The sequence below is a fragment of the Dermacentor albipictus genome, chromosome 4 (assembly GCF_038994185.2).
Source record: "Dermacentor albipictus isolate Rhodes 1998 colony chromosome 4, USDA_Dalb.pri_finalv2, whole genome shotgun sequence".
NCBI classification, from domain to species: domain Eukaryota; kingdom Metazoa; phylum Arthropoda; class Arachnida; order Ixodida; family Ixodidae; genus Dermacentor; species Dermacentor albipictus.
The window spans coordinates 16968590-16996344 of record NC_091824.1 but is presented as its reverse complement, the minus strand read 5'-3'; the positions used below and the strand labels follow the sequence as shown (position 1 = coordinate 16996344).

General features: G+C 47.6%; 1 protein-coding gene across 2 annotated transcripts in view; it reads left to right on the top strand.

Moving 5' to 3' along the window:
• Positions 1-26224, top strand: part of pio (piopio) — a 133079-nt gene extending 106855 nt beyond the window's left edge. The window contains exons 4-10 of one of the 2 annotated variants that reach the window (XM_065450809.1): positions 7687-7892; positions 9280-9416; positions 11775-11923; positions 15870-15951; positions 16309-16471; positions 20628-20796; positions 23656-26224. In XM_065450809.1, the coding sequence (XP_065306881.1) occupies positions 7687-7892; positions 9280-9416; positions 11775-11923; positions 15870-15951; positions 16309-16471; positions 20628-20796; positions 23656-23882 (1133 nt within the window). In that variant the 3' untranslated portion in view covers positions 23883-26224. Of the gene's footprint in view, positions 1-7686; positions 7893-9279; positions 9417-11753; positions 11924-15869; positions 15952-16308; positions 16472-20627; positions 20797-23655 lie in introns of both variants that reach the window. The other variant, XM_065450803.1, reaches the window with a different exon arrangement.
• The last annotated feature ends 1531 nt before the right edge of the window (positions 26225-27755 follow it).

Sequence of the window (27755 nt, the reverse complement as noted above, 5' to 3'; positions counted from 1 at the left end):
GTGTAATCAAGGAAACAGGACGGGTGCCGAAACGTCTCGGCGTGCTTTTCCATCTTGACTTGATCAGTGACCGAAACTTATTCAAGAATACCTACATTAACGAAGAAAGAAACACGACAACACCAAACTTTAGGCGCAACTATAAGTTTTTGATGGATAAGGCGTACATGTCCAGTAGGGGAAATATGTATGCAATGTTGTCGTCTGTTTTAATACTGATTGTGATAGACTGTAGGTATAGCAATGCACGACAAAAAGGGGACAAGCACGACCGCTGTGCTTGTCCCCATTTGCATGTGTGTTGCACGCGCAGCCTATCCAGTATACCAGCCGTAGCCTAAACCTTCCCCTTTTTGACTGTGAATGTGAACTGCTCCGAACAATGATGACCTTTTTCGAGTGAAATCAGCACAAAGGTCTAATCGATCGTAATTGCATCTGCGCATTGATGTCACAAATTTCGAGCAGATTAAGGAGTGCATTTAACTCGACAAGCTGCGAATAAGTCGCCTGTAGCACGATTTAAAAGCGACCAGGCACTGGAAATGCATTTGCGATTCGGTATGCAGGATCGTGTGCGCATTAAAGAATAAACAAGTGCTGAGAACACGCTTCGTTCTCTCCCTCTTCGTGTAGACACGCACAACGTGGCGTTAGCGAGCTTTTGAAGCCGCATCTGTCGCACACTTTTACTCACCCGATCCACCGTGTGCGCTAAATGAAGATGCTTTACGGTATCTGTCAAAATAGGGACTTTTAGCGTGTCCGGTATCCGGGCAAGCGCGGGCGGTTTTCCGGTTTAGCGGGGGCGTCCAGGTGAGTGGCCCGATCGGTGGCGCCAGCTGGTGGCGCAAAGCTCAACCACACAAACACAGAGCTAATTACTGTATTCTGCTTAGCTTCTGGGGTAAATTTTCGACAGTGGCGTAATCGTGTTCACAATTACGCCGCTGCCAAAAATTTGCACGAGTGGTGAAGCAGGATATGGTGAGTTACTGCAGTTTCAGCTATGCGTTTGTCTGGTTGAGCTCTACAACACCAGGCGGCTTCACCGCTCACGTTTACGCCCCGACCATCCGGTAATCCGCCCAAACCGCTCCCGTTTACCGGAATAGCGTACAAGCTAAACGTCTCTAATAACTGGATAGCGAGGCTGGCTAACCTCGAAATAGCTTAACCGTTCTCTCGTTTGCAACTCCTTGCTGCGGATTCATTAATGAGTCATATATCGCATTATTTTTAACAGATAGGTTACAGGAATGCTGTACTCAACAACCAGCTGAAGAAGGACTAAGGTGTAATCACAGAAGGGAGAGTCAAGACAGAGGACGGTTCGGATGAACGTACCTTGCGAACAGCACGAAAGGCAACCGAATGAGCGTAGTGAACACAAAGATAACCGTTCCTCGAGCGTGCAACCCCCTCACGCGTGCTGCGGTGAGCGTTTAAACAAAGCCGACTTGGACGCACATTTGTTCGGAGGCGAGCGTTGGACAGCGATGCGCCCAACACAAAAACGGTTCCAATGAAATCGCCGCCGTCGTAGAAGGGGAAAGGGCCGTCTCCACAATGCGACAGTCGCGCCCACGCCTTTGTAGCGACGCGCACAAAGACGAGCCGAGCACGAACAATGGAGCCAACGGCACGACCGCCCGTCAACGCACTGGCGCGGAAGTGAGATCTGCTCGGCCAACGGACAGGAGGGCCGCGCGTACTCACCGTCGCGCAGGTCACCGTTGGCGGAGGTGTGTGCTGGAGCACCTGACACATCTCGTCCTATTTTCTTCGTACCATGCTGCATCCGACATGCCCTTTTGCTTTTTCTTGGCACCTCAGAGGAGGTCTGAGTTCCGCTATAGTTGCTCCACTGGCTGGAGACAGCTTATCAACAGGTAGCTAAATATAATGAAAGCTCTGCTCCTGCTCACGATCCCGAACTATAGACGTCATTGACTATAACCGCGAACAAAAAAGATGCGTTGTTCAGCTAGAGACACGATCTCGCAGATTGCTGTCAAGTGGCGCCGAAGGAAAATAAAGGTTGCTGTTTGCGGAAAGCGCAATAAACACCGTACAGTTGACCGCATATGTTTTCAAAGCACTGAATTCGATAAAAAGACTCATTTATTTTTGTCTCGTTGTTACTTTTGTTTTTGCTGCTTCTACTGTTCCTTAATTGAGACAAAATTATAAACTTGGCTATATAATAGCCCGCTACCCCGATATTGTTGCTAAAAATAAGCAAATAAGCAAACAAAAGCATTACAGAAGAGAACAATGCAGATAGAAAATATTTTTGTGCAAAGCCTTTCACAAACGCTTAAAGTAAAAGAAACTCGCGCTGCTTTCTAAGAGCTTGGCATAAAGTATTGCTCTCTCTCTTCAGCCGGCAATATGCGTATGCTAGAAATGTGGTAATCATCTCCCACAGACTACGCGCTGAACTTTTCAATTTAAGGACATACACTTTGGCTACAACGATCTTTTATTTCTGCTCAGATTCCCCTGCTCTGAAATCGTTTGCGGTCGGAAGTTATAGAATAGTGCTACGTGACGTGGCTATGAGAGCAACGTAGAGCAAGAAAACAGAACGACCTGGAACCGGATAAATCGTAATCAGAGCTAATGATTGCTGCTTAGTTATGCGCGTTAATTTGCTTGCTGGCAATTGGAAACAACAAGAACAGTAGCGATGTGATAATTTGCATATCTGGCCAGCTTGGGCATGTGGTTTGATATCGGAAAACTCTAAAGATCGTTGTAGCCGTTGCCAGGACATAATGCTTACTACGGTGGCGGACAGTGGGGTTCGGCGTCTGCGCTTTCATCCGGGAAAGCGCCGAGTAATGAGCCACGTGTGCATCTGCACACCTCACGGACCGCGCTGCGGCTGCTTTGCCCTCGCTGTGGCAGCGCGCCGCGAGGTGACGTAAGCGAAGCCACAGAGGTCGCCTCGACGGGCGCGGCTTTGCGCTCGCTGCAGGCGCCCAGTTTCGGTTTCGCGCGCTGCGACAGCCGAAATTCGTCGTGCCACAGGTCCGCGGATAATGGCATTTTTCCAGGTCCATAACTGGATATGGATTGTACGGACGGCTCGCCTGAGTTTCGTAATTATTATAAGCCCGCTGAAATAAAGGTCTAAAAGCCAGTTAACGAATTTTCTGTAATTAGTGACTCGTTATCACTTACCACCCGTCACCACGTGGTCGCCACCACTGGCGGCATGTCTCCATAGGGGCCGTTGGTTTATTTCAAAACGACTATTTTTAGGTATTACTTAAGGTTTTCGTAGAAACACTCGGTTTATAGAAAGAAAGGAGGTGTGCACATATGGTTCCTTAAAGTTATTTTCAACTAGATGTAGCTTGCAATCTCATCGGCTAAAATTCGTAAATTGCAATATGTACGTGCCATAGAGTAATTACTTAAAAGCTTAATTGGTAATGTTTTGCCCATTAGTAGAGTTTGCATTTCTGTTTTGTGTGCAAGTAACTTCCACCTCTTCGAGCAATCCAGCTGAAGATTATAATTGTACTATCTGCCACAGTTTTTTTTTTAAACTAAGTATTGTCGAAAAACATATGCACACGCGCGCGCGCGCATCTGATATATCATTTGGAGAAATTGACGTCCTACAGTGGTCTTAATTATGATAACGATGATGTTAAAATCGGATATTCATCAATCATAAGGCAAAGTTCAAGTAACGATTTGATGTAGTCATGGCTATAGGTAAAGTGTTGTTGCTATACCTTCCCTAACCTTTTATTACCCGCCGTGGTTGCTCAGAGGCTATGGTGTCAGGCTGCTGAGCACAAGGTCGCGTGATCGAATCCCGGCCACGGCGGCCGCATTTCGATGGGGGCGAAATACGAAAACACCTCTGTACTTAGATTTAGGTGCGCGTTAAAGAACCCCAGGTGGTCGAAATTTCCGGAGTCCTCCACTACGGCGTGCCTCATAATCAGAAAGTGGTTTTGGCACGTAAAACCCCATAATTAAAAAAATAGATAACCTTTTATCGCCATTCGCAATGGCTCATCGTAACTGCGGAGCAGACTTTTTACCCGTGGTGATTTGCTCCCCTTTCAAGCATTCGGCAGCGCACTGCCGGCTCGTTTGCCTACGCCAACTTCCGATGTCGAATCCAAAGCTTTCCGCAAGCTTTGCCGCCCTCCTTCGGCGAACACTTGCTGCGAATTTGCATTTGTCTCACTCTCGCGTCGGCCTATAGCAGCCTGATAAAAAATAGCCTTCATTCACCTCGCCGCATGCGCTTGTCGCCCACTTTTTGAAACAACGATTTCGGAGGTACGCAGCCAACGTGTTTCTCAAATGGTATCTCGCACCACCATCCTGCCGAACTTCTGTAACCTGCTAAATTCTACAGAAATTCCTTGTTTTCCGTAAATATAAACTCGTATGTGAATTGCGAGAATCGAATAGTACATACCTTACTTCTAAATGCATTCCAGTATAAGTGAACTCTGTTTGACTCGCAATTTGTCGTAGCCTAAGCACATCGACGTAACATCCAATACAGCGCTGAGTAAGGCGCGCGTACCTCCAACGCACTGTTCTGATGGCTCCTCAAGAAACTAAAGTGCTAACATAAAAAAAAATCAAACGCGCACTCCTGTAATATCGAGCTCCAGTGTCGAAATTTTTCACAAGGATGGTGTTAAGAAGACGGAGTCATGCAAAGGGAAGCTGTGCATCTGGTCGTAGATACGACAGAGGCTCTTCGCCATCTTCTAGCCTTCTTGGAACAGAAGCTAACTTCGCCTTCAACTCGTCCCGACATTTAATGCTAAAGAATTCGTGTCCTAAATATTTGGTTACGCTGTACAGGCGCAAATACATGTATAAAGTTCGCTAAACCTTTACCTATACACCCGAAGCTCCCATTGCTTAAAACTTTTCACCTTTAATTCTCGGGTCAATATGTTAAAGCATTTGTTCTTTTTTTGTTCTTTTTTTGCTATAGAACGTTGGAATGTTCTACCTGATAACGCTCATCCATTCTCATTGAAAAAATTCTTGTCTGTTATTGATGCGCAACCTTTTCCCCAAAGTTGCAATAATCCCAGCATGGTTGTAGTATGCAAAAAAAAAATTAATCTCGTTAATGAATAACTTTTTGTTTGCGGAAAAAGCAAAACGTAAGAAGCGCTGACTCATAACATAGCTTTATTCAGCAAAAAAAAAAAAAACATTGCAAAATGCCACCTGGTGTCATCAGGCTGGAAGTGAAGTGAAAGTTGGACGAAGCGACGTTCATCGAACTTGCGTCGTGCGGCAGCAATTAAGACGGCGGAGTTGTACTGAGTGTCACATAGTTGCACAAAACGAAGGAAAGCAGACGACGTCTTTCGGAGACGCCTGCGAACAATGGCCTGTTGCGCGGCGCCCGCCGGGAGGCGCGCGCTCCGACTTCCCGCTGCGACCCAACGCACGTGCGACGCGCTCCGGACGCTTCCGCCATGATGGATGCGCGACAAGCTTCGGACGATCGGTCGAAGGCGCAGTCAGGTCTCCAACCTCGGTGCGCAGAAAGAGTGCAGGAAGTCGATAAAAAGCAGAAGAGCACAGGGGGCGGGGGGACATAAGGCGCCGCATGATCGAGTGGCCGAGGACGACGAACTTGTGGAAGAACCCGCAGTTTTTCATTAAGCCTAACCCAACCTAGTCGAGACGCCGGTAGGGGGAGCAAGGGGGCAGGAGAGGCGAGAGTTGGTCGGGTTAGCCGGTCATGAACGCCGCCGCGTTGCAGCTCCGCCTTGAAGGCGAACGAACCCGAAGCGCGTAAGTTGCCGCCCCGTCTCACCCCTTTCGCTTGCACCGTGGACTGATTAATGAGCTCTGCCGGGGCTGAAGGCAATTTAGTCAAGCCGGCTTAGCGCCGCCGCCGCTTGACACGAGACGGCCGTCCATTCTTCCGACTATTGCGCGTGCGCCTGGTGGCTACGCATTCTCTTGCGCATGTGTGCGCACTTGAGCCTGCCGCGGGGTCGCAGAACCCTCCAGCTACGGGGCACCAGTTCCTGTTCCCACCTCCTCTCCCCGCTATCGTTCTTCGAGCTCGGAATGAAAAGGCGCGTGCGTAATTGTGGCACTTTCCTGCCGAAAACGGTCTGGGCAGTCCTTCAGCCGAGAGGCGATGATCCGTTTAACGGCGACAGGCAAGCGCCATTTGGTGGGCTGCAGTACTGATTAGGCAATAGTCGGCTCTTGCGGTAATGCGGATGGTTGTTTGCGTTCTACCTGCTTGACTGAGAATGATATTTATACGTAATTCCTGTCCATATGTGTATATATCTATATCAATACATCGGACTTGTCCGAAGTCATGTGCCATCCTCGTCCTAAACCTTGCCTACCTTTCTTTTCTTTAGTCTGTGCCGTGTCCCTAAATTAAATAAGTCTGTCGTCGATTCTGATGCTTATAATAAGGGCCGAATCGTTCTGTTCAGTTAACACGGTATGGTAGACCCGACACCTGAACGCTTGTCTCATGTTTTGTGTAGCTGAAAGATGGGCATCTATAGCAAACATACAATATGTTCGATTTCCCGCGATTATTACGTAATCTCCGCGGCACTATCTTCAGTCAGTGCTGCTGGGTCCCGCGGCCTTGCTAGTGTAACCACAATTTGGCGGATTCGTGGTCCCTATCGATTACCAGTATGCACTACACAGCGAAAGAATGCATTGAAATTATTTATACACTTGATATATAGGAAGGGACAAAAAATTTACAGGGACGAGGGAACCCACAGGACCAGTGCTCATTTACAAGCGATTTTTATGGAAACCTCATAAGTTGTCACTGAGCACCAGTCCTATGTCCTCGCTCGTCCTTGTCAGTATTGTGCTCGTTCTTAACCCGTAAATGTGCACCAAATCGCCCAGATTGCTAAGCGACATTATACAACAGTGGAATTGCGTGTCATAAAACACGAACAGATTTCAGCTTAATGTATGAATTGGAAGCAAAGGTCACACTAACCCCCGTATGCAGAAATGCAACTTAAGTCGAAGCCCATGCTTGACTTGATTTAGATGACGCCAGGCGTTAACGTGCCCAAAGACGCTCACTGCGTTTCCTTCGGCGCGTTCCCGATAGGCGTCACTCAGATCAAGTCAAGCATGGGCTTCAACTTAAGCTGCATTTCTGCATACGGGGGTTAGAATCGCATGTCTGACTCCGCTATCCCTCAACACTTTATGAGATGCTACCAAAGTTATAAAGTGGGTGGATGAAAGGTAACTGCTGAGATGCAAGCTTGACTGAATATATTTGATCGAAACAAACGGGCGAGTTCAATTACCGACTTTACGAGATACTTTGGTCTTTGTTCACATACGCGGTAGAAGTGTGAAATGATATACAGAAAGAAACGTTACGCGGCAGGCACTAAATAAATGCCATTGTTCGAGTTCTGCAAGGGGCTTCCCGGACGCGTGCCTGGCTGTGTTGAAGCGATATCTATTACCAAAGATTATTTGGTGGTTTTCCTGCGCTTGATCACAGCCGTATTTAGTTCCGAATGTAGTCACAACGATGTGCCATTTAGTTAGTAGCGGCCTCTGCGGTGGGATAGGATGCGTCCTGCATGGATTCGCCCACGCACGAACCAAAGCGGTGACCGCTTACCTTTCGCTTCTCTCTTTGCTCACTCGCAGATGGCGGTGAGGCGTCGGACGTGAACATCGAATGCAACAGCAACAACATCCAGGTGACACTGGAGGCGACGCACGACTTCAATGGCATGATCTACCCCAAGGGCCTGTCCAAGAACTCCACCTGCATGGCAGAGTACAGCAACGTGCGCGACAAGATCGTCTACACACTCCCCCTCCGCTCCTGCAACACCATGAGCACCGAAGTGGTACGTGGCTGCAGGCAACCGCCTCTTTCCGCATTCGGAACACAAGCGTCCAATTTTAGATCCGTGTAAACAGTCATGTGCAAAAGCATGTGCGTTCGACATGTGCGCGTCCCTGCAGACAAGCAACGTATAGACATTTCTCAGGAAAGTATCCACTGAGAAATACCCTGCGTGTTAGTTACATGCATGGTGGTTGCAATAAACCAGGCAACGAAAAAAAAATCGCTATGCATGCTTTGGAGAGTATTGCGACACTTGACTATTTTTCTGAAATACACTACCATGTTTCAAGGGAAGTTCGACCTGCTGCGTTCCGGGAGCAGGGATAGAGGAGGGGTTTTTTTTCTTCCTCATAATGCCTGCAGCCTGTACTTGTACATGTGCTTCCGTCTGGCGATTAAATTGTTCTTATAAAAAACCGCGACATGACTGACTGTCAATTAAATGGACATTTACTTACTCTATAATCACAAGGACTGACTAGAAAATGCACAAGGTGTCACCCAATAAGTTTCACTTCTTTTGCAGCTAAGTGTGCAGTGACTTCCAAAAATGTCATTTAAATTTGACACATATTATTCGCAGTCTACCAGAATTCGTGACTAAAACAAAATATATTTGGGTAAATGTTGCCTGCTGGCTCTTTTGGTACTGTCTCTGTACTTGTAGAACATTTCACGTCGAAAACGGCTTGCATCTTGGCCCGCTCGAACACAACCGCGATTTAAGCAAAAAATGTAACTGAGTGGTCTCTAATTAACCTCTTATAGCGTGAAAATGTTCTCCTGAAGAAGAGCATTCATATTCTATTTAGAAATACTTGTATGTAAGGGAAGAACCTCCAAAACTACTCTCACAACATTTGCTACCCCGGGCGAGATCTGTAGGCTCGTATAAAGAAAGCTCAATTGACATCTAGCACAAAGCAATGCGTTTATATTAGCATGTTTTCGCACTCAACAAACTTAGACTTCACATGTGAAGCGTCTCATGCCTAATGCTAGTCTGTATAACAGCCGGTATCGCAGAGATGGTGACTTTCAACTTATGCGCCTGAATGGATGCAGCCGCACGAGTTTCTTGGAGTGTTCAACCTCGTTGGAGACCTCATGCTCAAAGGATTGCTTTCTGGGTCAGACAGGGCGACACGTTGACGGATTTGTTTTCGTTGGATGCCCGCACATGGTGTCAAACTGAGGATTTATTTTGCTTAAGCATCCCGTTCGGGACAACAGGCTTGAAAATGTTAGGACAGGACTTCACTTGATGGCAGCAGCCGGTCGGCCTCCTCACCCTAAACACGGCCCCCACATTCGACGTTATCGGACTGTAATATACCAGACAGGCTGTCTGTGCTTACACGCGCTTGTCCTTTTATTGTCTGCAGGACGAAGGAGTGGAGTACTTCAACACCGTAGTAGTGCAACCTCACCGAAAGCTGGTGACAAACCAAGGCCGTGGATTCCACATCCGATGTCGGTACCAGACTAAAGAGAAGACCATCACCAATTTTTTCAACGTTAGGTACGCCTTTCTGTTCCACAGCCTCACGCAATTTCGCTACTCTTATTGGGCAACCGACGTGTCCTTGCCGAACCATTAATTCTGTCAACTAGCTAGCATATGCCGAGCGTACACTATATGGCTATTCTAGCGCCTCTAAATACTATAGCGTACCGCATTGCGAGACGCACGCGCAAGAGCAGAGTGCAAACACAGGTGACAATAACATACAACAGCAGTTTTATTTACGGTATCCAGCCCACACCGTCTGCCTAGCGCATCACAACGTACGCGTGAAAGAAATGCTAGGCTGCTCATCGCTTCACTCCAGCAGCCTAGCATTTCTATATCTTCTCGAACGTCGGTACACCGGGCTCTCGGCCATTCCTATAGGAGTAGGCGTTCTTGAACGCCACTCCCAGCCAAAAGCGGCACAGCAAAGTTGTTTCGCCGCGGGAAAGGCTAGATTTCAGTTGTAGTCGGTGCGTGGGGTCCAGTTCATGTAATCGGCAACTGAAGGCACTCGAACTCCGGAGATCTTGTGTCTTATTGCGTGCAAGTAGGCGAAGTTTCCTGGCAGCGTCCAGCCTCTCGAACGTCGGCGGCAGAAGATCTGCGTTCTCCGCCGAACTGTTGCATCGCTTTCTGTCGGCCGCGTTCGGCACTGCCGCGCCTTAATGCACGCTCGTGCCTTCCACGATGTCGCAATGAAACACTACGTCAGAGGTTTCGTAGCGAGCTCGGCTAGAACGCCCACCATTCCGTTGCTGATAGGCGCGGCCACGTCGGTGCCGCTCTGCTTAGAGGGAAAAGGTCGCACCGCCGCAACACCCACGATCGGTTCATCTACCCGGGATGCCCGTGAGCCGCGTCGGGTGCCCGTCTTCGTCTCGGCCCAAGCGGACTGCCTCCGTGTTTGCATGCAAGTGGCCTATGCATACAACTTGTTCTGGCTTCGCCTTTCCTTCGCGCCCTCTTCGGAGCCGTGCTTACCCCTGAAGCTGTCATTTTATCGTAAGAAAACAACACTCTGCACCACATGCACCGAAATGAGGAAAATTTACTACTGTATACAGCTGACAACGGAGCGCGTTACTGTACTCAAGATTTCAATGCACCGTGACGACCTTGCATCACACGAAGTTGCCTGACAAGTAGACGAGCGTCTCAACGAGCTTCGTAATGCAGGACAGGAGATATAGCAGGCGACTGTGAGTTGTGCCATGCCCTGACATGCATCAGCCACACATGTCAGAGCTTTCAAGCGTTTTGTTTCTTGTCACTTGGGTGAAATTCTGCCGTGTATTTCGTTCGCTTTCAATAAACATACATGACTTTGGTTACAGCGCCTTACGCTGTCGAGCTTTCTTTTTCCTCTTTTTTTTTTACTTGGAGCAATTTTCTGAGAGCGTTCAAGGCCTCCATAGACACAGCACTCATCTCTCCCAAAGCAGAAACCTACATCCTGCCTTCGTGAAACAATGGTCCTACGAGAACATTTATTTTGTATACACGCCATTCGCATACACAGGAAACGGGGCGGATAGACGGGCTGTAGTTTTGCATAACATCTGTGCTTGGGCGCGTTGCTATAGACGTGATGCATTTTTTCGTTTAGAGCCAAAAAAGAGGCAAAACGTTTCCTTTCACTGAATGGGGCAGCTGCTGAATCAGGTGAATGACGCGAAACATGGTACAGCTTCTGTAAAGGCGCGTCCGCATCTAAGCGAGCCGCAGTGGTCGAGGGGGTACAGCGGGAGAGATTGGGACTCCAGTGCACATCGACGTTTAGCTTTCTCTCATTCTCTTGTCCTTTCATTTCCGCTTTCCTCAGTGCAGGGTAGCTAACCGGGCTCGGTTCTACTTAACCTCCCGGCCTTTCATTTATCTTAGTTTTCCACTCTCCTCTGCCACGAAAAGTTGAGATTTGCTGCCAGTTCCTCCGCTACCCGTCTTAAGCCCAGCTGCCGATTTCACATACGTGCAAGGATTTTACACTGATGCATGATAATTTTCCACAGCTGTTGCTAGAGGCAAGCGCCATGCCGGTGTCTGAGTGTGCCGCATTGAGGCGACGGTAATCCTCTTTTCTGGAGCGTAACCACCCAGGATGACGTGACGAGCGATATTTTGATGTCTCTCAACGTCCTTCCTCTCTCTTCGAACATCTTTGTGACTTCTACGGGGGTCAGTGCACGAAAGGGACGTAATAATAATAAAGAAAGATACTAGTATTCCCTGCTGTCCGAAACAAAATCTGTAACGCTGGAGATCTTGTTTCCCCCCCTCCCTCATCTGGCCTAAGTGCGTTGAAACAGGCTTTTGTGGCAGGGCAGACCTGCCTAGCCCTGACTAAAGCCCGTTCTTTGCCTACGGCAGCATGCTGGGAACGACACCGCTGGTCGCCACGGCGCCCATGCCCGGCTGCAGCATGAAGATCTTCGTCGGCGACTCCGAGGAAGAAGTGATCGCGGAGAACGTCAAGATCGGAGACCCACTCACTTTGGTCATCAGCATCGACTACCAAGGCAAGTGCAGCATTTCATCGCGGATCTCTTTCTTATTTCAAGTAAGATATACACTTAGTCCACTAGCTAGGTGTCTGGTGCTGATTCGACAAAAACCTGTTATCCGCACACTGGCAGACAACTGAAAGTTTTTTTCATTACAACAATCCGGTTCTTGACCGCTGTACCCATTCATCTCCCGTTTATACCTGGCGTTACTGTACATGCTACCAAAAGCATATACTGTCTCATGTTCATGTCGGCTTGAAAGTGCCCTCTGTCGACCGATAGAGCAAGACTTCAAAGTAGGACAGACGCACCATTACATAGAGTCAGCTGAAAAAGGAGAAACTAAAAGAAACGTCAAAGGAAAGCATCATAGCCCTTACAGACCCCCTGAAATGGTTCGGACAAATTTTGTCGACACATTGAGTACAGCTAAAGTTAATCATTCACGCCACAATTTGTGTGAAGCGTCTCATATTAAGACAGCTACGGACGATTTCCTCCATAGCCTTGCATTTTCTCGTCAACTCGTTCGCCGAGTGATCAGCGCTAAGCTCTGCCTTCACTGGCTCTGCGTCATGATGTCACGTCGCGTCATCTACTTCCGGTTCTCTAGAAGCAAGCGCGCGAAGCCTCTCCAACCTCTCCGCCAGCTGCTTGGCAATCGATCCCAAGCGAGAGCTGTCGAAGCAGCGTGCGTTGCGAGCATTCAGTCGCAGCGCCGAATGTGTCTGGTATTCCGGTCACCACAGGCGAGCTGGGCGTTTCGGTGGATGCGTGGAGGCATAAACTCAAGCTGATGAAGTAACTTTAGCTTAGACATACGTTAGCGGCCTGATCGGTCTGCACGGTCCAGCCACCTGTTGGCGAAGACTTTAACCAGCCAAAGAGATAATATTGCTCTAACCAAGTGTAAGACATATTAAATATTTACTAAAACAGCATGTTAACGATTACGTTGCTGCAAAAAATTTACACAAGCAGCAAAAAAGAATACACTTTGTTACAGCTGCTGTGTTTGGTTGAACTCTGCGCCACGAGGTGGCTGCACCGTGCCGATCATTCAAGTTTGTGCTTCGGCTCATCCCGCGAAACAGCACGGTCAACCGGCCAGGCGCTTGCGTTTACCCGAATACCGGACTCGCGAAACGCTGGTAGTAATCCTCCAGTGTAAAGTGGCGGCTGAAAATGCGCAAACCCTAGCGCCGATGAGATACCGATAGTCCGATGCACTGCAGACATTCCGCTCGTCTGCTGCCTTGCAGAGGGACACGTGGTCGCAGCTTGACATATTGCCCGTCACTACGTTTGCAGCCCACAACGCAACAAAAGCGATTCATGCTCACAAAAAGACAGACCGACACTGATGGCGGAGCTCTCGTCAAAGACGGAGCACGTTGTAACACTAGCAGACGACACTTGCTGTGTGCCGGAAGTGCTTAAGTACACTGAGAAATTGTTCATCTGCATTCTCTTTCTGTTGCTTTCTTTTTTTTTAGAAACAAATTAACTAACATTCCAACTATTACAAACAACATTTGTTCACCATTAAGTTGGAAAAATTATCGATGACGCTCCCTGGGCAGCCAATCGGATAGCTCTCCTTACTGACGTCATTGGGGCAATTTACGTCCAATGGGTAGGGGCGGCTGAAAATTCAGCCGAGCAGTGTGCTGCGATCGGCAGCGATGTACTTTTTTTAAAACCTTATAATAAATTGCACGCTTTACGCGCAGCACTTACTCGCGTCAATTAACGATCAGAAGGACCTACTCTAACGACTCAGCACGTTTGTACAAAATGGTCAACATCGTTTCAGGGTCCCTTTAACACAGCCACTCCTTTGTAAGGCTCTCATGTCACTGGCCAAGGCCCGAATAAGCCAGTTTGCCCCGTATGCACGTATTGGTCACGAATATCGAGGAAACCGATTCCGGTGGTGGCGGCTGCGCCTTCGCGGGGCTTCGGCCCAAAGAGACTTCGCCGATGATCGGCCGACTGCGTGGCGACGGAGCCAAGCTCTGCCCTCGCGCGGTAATCGTGCTGCTCGGCAAGGGGCGCTAAGGAGACGATTATGAGGATGCACGCCGTTGTAGGAATTAATTTTGGCCACCTGAATTAATTCGAATTGACTTTAAAGGGACACTAAAGTGAAAAGTGATTTCTTCTGCATCAGTAAATCACCGTTCTACAACACCAAAAACACCACTCTTACAACGATAAGACGTTTGGTAAGCCAGAAAAAGCGCAAGAACGAAATACGGGTGGCGACGCCTACTTAAGTTCCCGCACCTGGGGGCTATGACGTCATGGATTTTGATTGCATCTTCTAGTGCCTACTAATTATATATAGCGGTACAGATTGACTACATTGTGTTCTAAAGGAACCAAATATTAAACATGCCAAGTTTCAGGAACCTTTATTCAGCCAACGCGGCCCAAATGCGAAAACAAACTTTGGAATCCCTGACGTCACGTCCACGTACAGGCGCTGGCGTTTCGGCGCGAAATTCAAATACTGATACTTGGACTTTCATTTTCTCATCTAATATTAAAACTATTTTCTTGAAATTACTGCCTGCAGGGTTCTCAAACAATGCTTTATTAGTCTAAACTGATTTATTGTTTCCCTTTAGTGTCCCTTTACCGTGCCCCCTGAATGTAAGTGCACGATCGTTCGTGCATTTCGCGCTCCTCCGAAATGCGGCCACTGCAGCCGGGATACATTGAAGCCGCGGCCTCGTGCTTAGCAGCGCGACGCCATAACCGCTGAGACACCGCGGCGAGTTCTGGCGGTGAAAATGGAGCTCAAGCCTCCGTATCTGTATTTCTCGTCCGAGCGATGGCATCCATAAAGTTGCTGCGATGTTAAGGATTTTATGGCGACTTCCCGTAAATGGACTTCGTCTAGCGATAAGTCTCCGTAATTTTGTAAGGCTGAGCCCGCGCTTACCTTGAAATGCGACCTATTCTTTTCTTTTTTTTTTCATAGGCGCGCAGTGATCTAGCGCAGAAATGACGCCGCAACCAAGACAGACAAAAGAAGATGCACGAAAAAGCAATGCCGTTAACTGGAGGTAATTGCGGTTGGCAACCCTGCACTGGGAGAAAGGATAACAGAACAGAAAAAAAGAGATGGGCACAAACGAAAAAAAAATATTCTTCAGATCCATAATGCAATCGACTTACACATTCGCAATTCCGAAAGTGTTCGTTTATATTTCTCTTCTATGTTTTGTCCTCTTGTAGCGGTAGCTCGGTTTTTCTGTTATCATTATTGAAAGGAAAATAAAAGAAAGAGATGTAGTCCGCCTATAATGGTGATGGCTACTCCTTTTTGCATAGCAGAAACAACAATATAAAAAATATATCAGCAAGAAAAGTAAAAGGAACAACGTCATAGGACCAAAATCCACAGCACGCTCAGTGACTAGGGTGTACTCATGTTGAGCACGAGGTTGACAGTTCGATTCCCGGACGCGGCAGCCGCCTTCTATGGAGGCGAAATTAGACAAGTAACTTGTAATGTGCTTTGTGTGGCCGTCAAAGAAACCCGGGTGGCCAATAGTAGCGTGGAGTCCTGCACTACGGCCTCCTTCCTAGCCTCTGTTTTGCTTTGTGATGTTAAAACAAATGAATCAATCAGCCAGTAGATCAATTGCTCAATGAGTTTTCTTTTCGTGTTCCATGAGGATTCAATGCCTTTGCTCGGTGCTTGTTAGAAAGCCACGTCACGAAAAGCAGCTGAAATTTCAGATGGGCCGCGAAGCGTGTATATAGAAATGCGAGGAAGCAATGAAGCCCAGAAGGGGGCGCACCCGAATGCAGAGTGGGAGGCGGTCAGGCCTAAGCGAAAGTGGTTCGCAGCGGCAGTGCGACAATGAGCGCATGCTAATAGCGGCCCTACGGAACCCGCTCACTGCCGACAGAGGGGCGTGAACCATTCCATTGCCTTTTGCAGAAACCTACGGCATGCGTGTCACGAACTGCCTCGTGCGCGACGGTCTCAACTGGGGCGAGCAGCCACTGATCAACAACGAAGGGTGAGCCAGCTTTTTCCTTACTTGCTTTTGCCTTTCCACATGACCTCATTACAATAATGTGCCTAACGTATGGCGCGAAATGATTGCCGTAGGATTTTTTTATCCTCACTGCGACTTTATTGTAATACGTCTACATATGTGGCATGAAACGAGTTTAAACGAATTCGTCATGAGTCCATATAGAAATTGACGGGTTGTGGCCATCTCCCATTTCTTTGGCTACTTGAAAACTGCAGGTAAGAACATTCAGAATGCCTTGCTCCTTAATTGATCAGAATGCCTTAAACGCCGTGAAACTGACAACTCGGAAGATTCTGTTACATCTGTCACATCCTTGCGCCGTCACGCCTCCTGCAGGTGTCCCGTGGACAACGAGATCCTGGGCCCGTTCGAGTACACGATGAACAAGACGCGCGCCTCGGTCACCTTCCAGGCGCACAAGTTCCCCTACACCTCGTCCGTCTACTACCAGTGCAACGTGCGACTGTGCCTCAAGTCTAGCGGCGGCTGCGACGACGTGGTGAGTGGCGCGCTAAGAGAATCGCACGCTGCCAGACCATTCCCGCGCGACGTCCTGAGGGCGAAGTGCCTTGGCCTCGGCGTGTCTCTTTTCCTGGCTTCCAGTATCACAAATTGGGTCTCTGAAGAGGCATGCCCACCGGGCCAAGCAGAAAGTATTCGCCAAAGAAAGAAAGAAAGAAAGAAAGAAAGAAAGAAAGAAAGAAAGAAAGAAAGAAAGAAAGAAAGAAAGAAAGAAAGAAAGAAAGAAAGAAAGAAAGAACACATTAGTAGATTCAGATAGAAAACAGCTGCTTGGAGAATTACTTCGTTCTTCAAGGAAATAAAGATTGAATACTGAAGCATATACGGGCGTGGTAGTTTTGGCGAATAATGTTTGGGATATTGACAAAGGAAGTTTATCGTGTGGGATGGGGGGGGGGGGGTGTAGAAAATGCATAGCTTTTGCTTAAAGCTTATGTAAATGTTTTGTTTCCTCATCAAACCTGAGCACACTCCGCCATCTTTGGCATGAGAAAGAAAGCGGAAAGGTATTTCTTATGTTCTAATAAGTAAAGTGTTTAAAAATAAAAAGAGTATAGTGAAAGTATTGTTGTAGCATCATTCGCGAATGAGGGCGTTGCATTCAAAGGCCGTTAACAATATCACAAACGCGTGGGGTACAGCTATACCAAAATATGACAAAATGTTGACCATAGGTGGCATAGCGGTGAAGCGGCTGAGATATAACATGTTTCCGATTTTTATAGAGCGAGGACACAAAGACATATCGTGGGTATTTGTAATTTTAGAGATAAAGAGAGTGCGTGGGATTGCATTTTTGTGCGCGAGTGTGCGTGCGTGCTGAACCGGTGGCCCCTGGGCTGGCGATAACCTTCTTTTCGCTCCGCCAACCTGTCACCACGTTGTTAAAGTGCGCGTCATATAAAGGTCAGGCAAGATGCTAATCCAAACGTCGTGCCTGAAGGTTAATCGCTTCCTTATCTACCCTTCTCGTTGCCTTCCACGCTAATGGCACGAACCTCCCCCCCCCCCCCCCACACACACACAGGCACGCACGCACGCACGCGCGTACACGCGCAACCTTTCAGTTCAGCTAATCATTTTTTACATGCTATGTTGTAAGATGGCGTATACGTATAAGCTTCACGGTTGTGAAAATTCGCGTAAACTCAAGGAACTGGCATAGCTCTCACAGGTGGCTTGTATTGTTTGCGTCTACTGCGCACAGACGGTATGTTGTATACCGGCATTCACTGTATTACTTTCTTGTCTGTTTGCTTTTCTTGCTACGAATGTGGTCGCTGAGAAATCACTTCCGAGTGCTAGACTGCATCCCTTTAAAGTTCCAAGCCTCACACTGCCTGCATCAGGTCGTCTGGAGAGTTGCTAGAGCTTTACATTCAAGGTCGTTCAGATCGTCAAAAACCACCGACGACAACAGTAAGATGCGAGGGAAAGTCTCGTGCAGCAGCGTCTGTTTCGGAAGAGCGCGCCCTGTGATTATGTACTCGTATGGCAGGTAGCGCCGAGAAAGGGCGAAACTGACGACAGTCGTCATACTGCTGCTCGCCTTGCGCAGTGGCATGCAAAAGAAAAAAGAAAAGGAAACCGCAGGACAAACTATACGTATGTCGGTCTCCGGACAGACGCTCTGTCGATTGTTTTGTGTGTAAGCTAGCAAAGTTCCTTTTATTTTGGAGTGTTCGCCTTCGCGCTGTCCAAGCATTTTCAGCTTGCCAAAGGCCCTTCCCAGGAAAGTGAACTTGAGCGTGGTTCTCGGAAACCGCGTAACAGACCGCGTATTGAGGTCAGCGGTGAAGGGGAAACCCCTGTCCGCCGTCTTATCGCTTCACGGAGAGCGCAAGCGCACTGCGGTCTCTCCTGCTCTGCATTTATAGCCCGAGGCTTAGGCGTTACTCATTCTTCTGAGATAACGTCACTGCGAAAGCATTTCTGCGCCGTAGAACCAGTGTTGCGCAAGTGTAACGTAACACTGCAGTTTTACACTAGTGAAGCAACAGTGCGAAGAGCGAAACTAAATGTCTGACTTTAATTCACCCGAGGCGGGTGGAAATTTTGGACCCGAACAACGACTGCCAATTACGAGTTGCATGCTGGCAAAAATGCGCTGAAAGGCCGAGTACAGTCGCGATCAATTTGAAGGTGATCGCTCGAGCGGCGACTGAAACAGGAGCAGCGCCACATTACGTCATCGCCGTCAGTCGAGAGGGAAGCATCAGATAGCTCCCCTCTCACTCTTTTGCTGTTCCCTGAGCAGCTGTCACTCCCGTCGCCCTTCTCGAGACAACCTGCGAATTCGTTTCGATTGCCTTATCAGCTTTTGCACAGAGGCGTCATTGTTAGCCAACATATGCATGAGACATCGACGCACACACATCATTGCCATGAAAGGGAAACAAACAAAAATGTTGCGAGTCAGTCTTGGGGGTGACGGTTGCACCTTGGAAGAGCATAAAAGGGGAAGAAGGCAGCGAATTTTTATCTTCGCAGTTCCGAAATCGGCCGCTATGCTGCTTGGAAGGCCCACCGGTCGATGCTCGCGCGATCACCTTCAAATTGATCGCGACTGTACATCGGTTAGCTACTCATAACAGCCACGAACTGAAGTGGAGGGTAACAATATGAATCCGACACAAACGGCCGCACATCACGCATACATCTTTCATGCTGCCGACGGTCTCTTCCAAACTCGTGCCACGTTTTAACTACTGAAACGTGGCAATAATCAGAACTTGCGCAGAAAAGAAACTCATTTGCTAAAAACTTCTGCATATATTAATATGTTTCAGTGTATAATCACATAGCTCATTCAGTCATTTTTTTTCCTGACCAGTTAGTTCATCTGCAAGCTGTACTTAGATATTCTTCGATGGTCTCAGTTCTGAAATCTTAGTGGCATAATCTAGCGAAAGTGCGTGTGTATCTAAATATCCGCAGCAAAGAACGATCGCACCTGCGGCGGTCGACTGCTTTCAAGGACTACACTATTGTGCGTTCTTGCTGAATGCACTAGCGACTAATAATTTATGATCTCACTCTGCAAGAACAGAGTGTACCTAGCATACGCCTTGTTAAAAATTAAAATTTTTAGGATCTTACGTGCCAAAACCACTTTATGATTATGAGGCACGCCGTATAGTGGGGAACTCCGGAAATGTTGGCCACCTGAGGTTCTTTAACATGCACCTAAATCTAAGACACGGATGTTTTCGCATTTCGTCCCCATCGAAATGCGGCCATCGTGGCCGAGATTCGATCCTGCGACCTCGTGCTTAGCAGCCCGACACCATAGCCACTAAGCAGCCACGGCGAGTCATACGCCTAGTTAATATTCAGCAATAGCGGCCATTGTATTCGTAAAGTACCATCGTGAGCAAAGGTGTCAACACGGCAGCAGAAGAAGTATTGAGTTGAACTCGTCTTGGCAAAGAGAACCTTGCTCGTATTACTTTTCCAGTTTCTTTATCAGCTAACAATACTACCGAAATAAGAATAACCGGAGGAGGAACATAGTAGTACTATCGCAACATTGATGGAAAGAGCATAGATGGTAACGACATCATGCAGAGCTGTGTTAAAAACCATGCACACTTATTTTCTCAACACCCCCTTCTCACCCGCCCCCTCTCTCCACATTACCCTCTCCACATTACTCCTCGCCATAGTACAACCACCGACCACGTCATGAAACTCTGCCCGACTCCAGCACGCTTCGCTTTAATGGACAAGCGGCAATAAGGGTTCGAATCGAGGGAGCGCAGCACATTCCAACCAGTGACTACAACATCAGTACCCGTCAGATTGCACAAAAAAAGCTTCTGTCATAAGTGTAGCGCAGCAACAGACTATCCGCTGCCCAAAATGCGCAGTTTCTCAAATGCTCGCACATATTTAGGAAAATTCTTCCACTTCAGGGCTAAATATTGTGATCTTGTCAGAAAAAATAAAGATGTCTACGTTTCTGTAACGACGACTTTTTTTGTTTGCGTTGAGACAAGCAGTTACAACCAGGTAACAGCGTGTGTCCCTCAGCTTAATATCATGTGCTGCACAACTTCTTCCGCGAGTTCTATCCGCCGTGGCGGGCGCCACGGCCGGCCGTTTCCCGCACTCAATGCGAGCCTTTGGCGCAGCCCCCGGACTGCAGTGATGTGCGCCACAGCGTTCGTCGCCGCCGTGACGTCGAGGCCAAGGGAGACCTGACCGCGCTGGAGAAGGCCGAGCAGGATGTCCGCGACCTCAGCATCGAGGTCTTCTCGGGACTGTACGTCAACGAAGTCACCGACTCCGAGGACCCGGAAGGTGGGTGCGGTCGGTGTGACGACGACCACTTTGTGCCGCGTCCGGTGCCTGCATATTCGGCTTAGCAGCTCAGACCGTGCAGGGAATCCCCACACAGGAAGCTTGAGCAGATGCTAGGGACAAACACTGAATTATTGTTCACACTGATCGACTATTCACTGAAAACCCGATTTTTGCGAATTTCGCGCTAGTAAGTTCATAATCATCAGAGCAAATGAATGTCAAAGTTCCATTTCAGGAATCTCGTGCCGAAACCGCAGCGCCTAAACCTCATTGTGACGTCACATATTTCAGATTTCATTTCATTTCAAGGACCCAAGTATTTCATACTCGAGTCCTTGTGGCTCAATAAAGGTCATTGAAACTTTCTACGTTCAGTCTTTCGGTCATTTATAATAGAATGTAGCCCATCTTTAACGATAAAAATGTTAACTACGCTCGAGTGGATGCCTTCAAAATCCATGACGTCGCGGGGTGTGCAAACTTCAATGTGGCGTCGCCACCCGTGCTTCGTTTGATTCCGATAGAAATTATACGGACACCCCAGGCGCGAGGTTCTACTCCGGCAGCGGCTGAGCGCGGCCGCGCGAACCCCACCTTCAAAGCGTTGTGCGATGAGTCTAGGTGGGCCGAGGGCCGACGTATTCGCGTGCGCTGTGTTCTCGCCGCTTGGTGCGCGTTGAAGCGAGAGACAGCACGAAGCTCCGTTTGCTTGCTGCTGCTGGCGTTCACGCCAGCGTTTTGAAAGCGAGTGCCCGCGCTCATCTAGTGAGATGTCTTTATGTTTGCCTGTGCGTGCATGACACAATACTTGATAATTTAGTTTGCAAGCGAATGCGTACAAGCTCACACGGCCGACAAATCTACTATTCTTGCTTCGTATAGCTATCTAATTAATTTCCTGTTGCAATCGATGCTTCGCATTTGCGGCGAAACGGCGACTTCCTTATTTATTGATTGACTGATTGATTTTCAATACTGCTGCTGTCAGTTGAGATCATGGGCATACAATGATTTTGAAAATAAAGGCAAGAAATATCTCAATGCGTAAATATACATCCAATCAAGTCCAATTAACGAAAACGCAAGAAAGAAGAAAAACGCGCCAGAAGTTTGTTAATGAACAAACAAATGCCTCAACTAGCAAACATTGCTTACATAATTAAAGGCAGCGTATTTGTATACGTGTATCCACCTTGGCACTACAAACTTGTACTCACAGAAAGCAGTGTTTTCATGCGGTAATGAACAATGGAAGTTCACATTGTGCAAATCAGCAAAATGAAAAGAAATAGTTGAAAACAAAGGATATGGCGCTAACCAGACGACGTCGAAGTGAGATACAAACGACATATACGGCTGCCATTAATGTCCGTGCCCCGTATATGTCGTTTGTGTCTCACTTCCTCCTCGTCTGCTTAGTGCCCCATCCTTTGTTTCTAAGTCATGAACCAACTAGCTCAGTAACAAGCTTAGGAGAGAAACGATATATATATATATATATATATATATATATATATATATATATATATATATATATATATATATATATATATATATATATATATATATATATATATATATATATATATGTGTGTGTGTGTGTGTGTGTGTGTGTGTGTGTGTGAAGAAAAGTTCAGTGACTCCAAACCGAGCACTATTGGTTCACAACGCACAAATTATATACTAAAGAACAAAAAAGAACGCATAAGCCTTTTAAGTGATAAGAAATATTGAGAGAAAACACTATTCAATAAGAATAAATGCATGTTAGCTATACCGCGAGAACGCTACAATTAATGATTCAGTACGGTCATGGCAAGCGCTTACAACAGTTCTAGCGGAGGTTCTCGTATTCCTTCGCGACTTCCACCATCACTGCGCAGGCTGAAAATGAGTCTATATTCGTAATGAACAGATGAACTTGATGCTACCCCCGTATAGTGAGATAAAAGAACACATATTTAAAGGTTTCGTTATTGAAAAGGACACTCTGCCAATGTGTACTGATGTTTACTAAATTTTGTGCGAGATTCGTAGTGTGACACATATTTTGACATGTGTATTTTATGGTGGTGATGTAATAAGTTAAGTAAATTTAGGCAAGCTTTTTCGCTCAGACAGTGTTTCAAGACGCTATCTGTCGAAGCATACTTTAGCTGCACTACGAAGAGCATAACTTGTAGTGCTGCTTTCGAATCGCATAAATAGCAGAATTGGCATACTTCATTTAGTATACAACTAATGAGGCGGAGGCGGTCTAATCTCGCAGTCGCCCTCTATTCGTACTGGGCCCGCCGTGGTAAAAGATGGTGGGCGCGAACAGGCATCCATCTTTCTTGCTGCCCGAGTCCTTTCATGCCTTTTATGAACCGTCAGATCTCTGCATCAAATTGTACACTTCCAAGCCTTAGATAACTCCCGATGAGCACAGGTTTCAGTTTCATTGCAGAGTGACCTCTCTCAAACGCGACAAGTAATGGTCTATCTGACCGCGGTGCGAGAGGATAAATTTAGCTCTAAATGCGTCATGCGTGGCTCGACAACTTCGCCATCGGTGCATGCGACCCCCTTTTTCTCCACACAACGGTGTCAGTGTAAGGAGCGTGGGTCGTATGGTTGCAAATATGCAAGCGACAATAATATCACATGCCATCGTTGCATGCAGTTTTGGCAAGCGACACCATATGCTGACCGAACTGAAAAAGATTTCATGCCAGAAACAATGCGTCAGGTGCGCAACGCTCGCCTCACGGCACAAAACTCTCCCGCGCGGCAAGGCTCGCTGTCATAGTGCAGGCAGCGCTAACCCGATCGGCCGATTGACGACAGGGGTTTTGCGTGTCGGCTGTGTTGCAGTGAGCTCCCGGCCGACGTCGTCCGCCAGCTCTTCGGACCACGACTTCTGCGTGTCCTCGCGCAAGTTCGCCATCGGCATCGCCATCGCGGGCGTGCTGCTCATGCTGGCGGTGATGCTGCTGGTGGCCTGCATCCTGCACCGCCGCCGCCGCAGGAAGGGCTCCAGCACCGCCGGCAGCTCCATCTACTCCGGGCCCTACTCCAACCACGGATACTCGAGGGAGTAGGCGCTCTCCGCGCGGCACCGCCGGGAGTCACTCGCCAGAATACCGCGACCAGCTCGGAAGCGGACGCGCCTCCACCACGGGCGCTAGTCTTTCGTGAGCTGATTGCCGTATTGTAGGGACGTATTCGGCAAAACAAAACAGCGGCGTGTCTTGCTGCTGATTTCTAGATTGGTGCGCAAGTCGCCGAGAAGTGTTGTTCGTCTGTCGACTGAAACGAACAGCGAATACCAGCAACAAACAACGAAGCGCCCAGCCTGTATAAGACGCTATTCCTGAATACAACAGACCGCTGATTGCATGACGCGGCCTGTCAGCTACTGCAGGCAGGCCGCATGTTGTTCTCCTGTAACATAGTGCCAACGCCGAATCGGGACAAATGTGTTATACCATTTCGGTTTCCGCCGACAGATTGGAATTTTTTTTTCGTTTTTTCGTTGTTACAGTCCAACATTCCAGGCTTGTGTTACGGTGGGCGTCGCTTAAGTGGAACCCGTAGTGCCAGGTTCTTGCTGAAAAGAAAAGTTTCAGCCGTCACACGAAGTCGACCACACGTCCTGATGAGTGACTCCCGGCTCAGAGCTGAAAGAACAAAGGTAACGGCTATTGTGAGGGCGTGCATTTGTTCTTTCCCTGCTCTAGCTACAACACTACAAATCTGCGCCTGTTTATGGTGTTGCTATTCCTTTCTAAACAGTCGTTAAGGTGCCGATATTAAAATCAAAATTTCAGAACTACAATCGACCGTAAATGTTTTCTTCTTTTTTACTATGCTTAATTAGAAGTTGTTCGTCACAGGCCTTGCAAAACCGTCACTACACTGCAATGGGCCAGATAATTTTTGGATGTTATCGGATAAGGTCCCCGATATGACAGGTCAGATTTTCACATTAACAGATAGACAAAGCTGTAGCGGTGCTTTTTTTTTCTTTTTGAAGGATGGCATTCCAAGAGCGAGCGAGGACTGCTGGTGAGCTGAACGAAGACTGTTGTTCAGCTGTTTGAGCTGGTGTAATGTCGGCGGCAGCATCTTTCAAATACAATATCCATCGGCTAACGTTTTACTCCTTTTAGGCTCTTTGAAAAGTTTAACAGCGAAATCGACAGGCCCTTATCTTGAACCGCTACTACCATTTGCGACGGCAACTTTTTCTACCAAGCTAAATCAGCATTGGTGTTTTGTAGAAATGGCAAAACATAAATGTCTCTTGCAAGAACATGCAATTGAGATTCGAGTATATGACCTCTTTCTTTCTTTTTTTTGTTAATATTACTTGTATAGAAAGAGTCAGCTTTTCCGAAACCGCACCATAAGCAGTAAACTTGACTACACTGAAAAAATGCAGCGACTTTTCTAATTCAATCATACCTTCAGGCCGTGGTAGAGGAAAAGCGAAATGATTTTATTTACAACGCTCGCAACATGTTACCAGCTTACACGCAGTGCCAAGTGACAAATATATGAAAAAAAAAGAAAACAAAGAAAACTGTCGGAGCTTTCATGTGCTAGACAAAAGCAGGTACTGACCAGCAGATGTGCATGCCCTGCATTGCAGAGCTTGGTACATCGGCCGCGTATAGAGAAAAGTTGTAAGGGCAAAATCCTCGCGGGCACCTCTCTTCCTTTCCCTTATTTATACGCTACGTCACAATGCCCGTTACTTAGCCTAGTTCACGTCATCGCTGCCTCTTCATATCCTGCTCGAAGTACGTGCACTGGCAAGCATGAGAGGCTGAAGGCGTGACCAAGTCATGCGTTGCGTGCGACTGCCTTCTCTTTTGCTTGAACTGAGTGCAGAATACTGACCGGGGATGTCCAAAAACAAAAAGAAAAATTTTCGCTGCGATGCTTTCGCTGTGATTTCGGGCGAATATGGCGTGGGAGCCGTTTCTTTCACCTTAGCCAGTTTTTCGGTTCAGCAGCTTTCCGTCCCTGTAGATATTTGAACCTTTCAATATCTTTTTCTTACTCAAGAACAGTGCGTAAGAAATAGCTTTTAAGGCACCAGGATGCGCTGAGAGTACAGCACGCTTAATATGTTCGGTTCCGTACACAGAAATGACCGCTTTTATGCCTGTTGGGTTAGGATCGCAAAAGATTGCGAATAAGAAGCGGTGTAGGAACAGAGGTAGAATGCGATTTGCAGCCAATATTGGGAAGCTTGGGACTCATTGCAACCATATATGTTCGGTATTGGAAAAGGCTTTCAGGACTACGCACGCCATGTAAGAATAGAGTAGAGACACTTAAGACTTAGGGGACGCTTGGTAAGTTTCATTTACGATGTTGTTTTTCTTTTCTTTTCCGTTTATGCTGTCTTAATTTATTCCGATGTAACTACTTCGAGTTGCACAAATTAATGACAGAGGACGCCAAGGAGCGTAAACCACATGACGATGAGCCGTCCAGCCCTCATGACAGGCAGCTATAGCCGTTCATACGAGCACGCATACAGATGTCGTACATGTTCGTGCCAAAAGGACTCTGATATGCGTTGGCGCTTAGCCTTTTCTTATTCTTACTTAGCTCTTACTCTATAGGCACACTAAATGCATGAGTGCACCACTCATGCGCACGACTGCCACACCATGGAAAACGTTCTCGCTGTCGCGCACTAGAGTAGCGGAACGCGTGTTTGTCATGGCTAACGTAGAACTACAATATATATATATATATATATATATATATATATATATATATATATATATATATATATATATATATATATATATATATATATATATACATATATATATATGTGTGTGTGTTTTCTTTTGTGTACCCGTTATGCTAAGCACAGGCATGCGAAACCCAGTTAAAAAATAAGAAACACAACAAGAAAAAGTTGCCGTTTCCAGCACAGTGGCATCACGTTAGGAGACGTGCAACGCTCTTGGTCAGTTAGTATACGAAGAACCTTGATGCACTTGCAAACTTTCAAGCTCCCATAGCCAAGCCCCACGTTCTTTGGTTATTCGTCGCGTGTTTGCCCCACTCGGTGGGCTTCTTAGCGCTATGCCTCGGCGCTGATGTCTCGGGGCATCAGCCCTGGGGATTGTCTGCCCGGCCTGACATGCAAACGCAGAGGCAACGCAACGGACCCTTGAGGAGAAAGTTCCAGGGACTAACTTAAACCGACCGGCATCCTTAGCACGTCAGTCATGGTTTATGTGGCCTTTTGTACAATACACACGGGCGGCTGACGTCTGCATCTGCAGGACACGGGCGGTGCATTCCGCTCTTTCTTTTTGTTTTGAGCCGTAACCACACGTCATTCTCCGTGTGCTTGTAGCCGGTGTCGGGGCCCTCGTATCTCGTTTAGTGCGTGCACGTAGTCAGCGTTCCTTTTTAGAGTATTTTTTGTATCTCCATTTGTACCGTATTGCTTTCCTTATGTGTAATTAGAGTCGTGGATACCTCGTAAAATACGAACCGTGGCAGCCATTCTTCGACGGTGCGCGGGTGCGACGCGCCACGCAACTGCTCTCGCGAGACGTGCCTTGGGTGGGGCAGACCTGGCGGTGGCTACTCGTGCAGCAGTTGACAGCGACGTGGACGCGAACACACGTCGGTAGTTCTGCCGCGTGCTCCTTTATTTTACTCTTGGAAACAACCGACCCCGCGCCTGCTTGATTGTCACCTTGATTTGACCGAAAGTGTTCCTATGGCTCATTACAGTACAAAAAGCGTTGCACTAGCTTGACAAAAATGGCGGCGAATTGTCCACTAATCGTAATTTGGAGTGTTCTGACGCGCAGGCTATGTGCACTTATCCGCATATGTTACCGCAGCGCGATAGAAATTCGATTATCCTCGCCCTGTGTGCACAGTCTGGAGTTTAAGCTCGCGCTGCCTAGGTCTCAGCAACCCTGTAC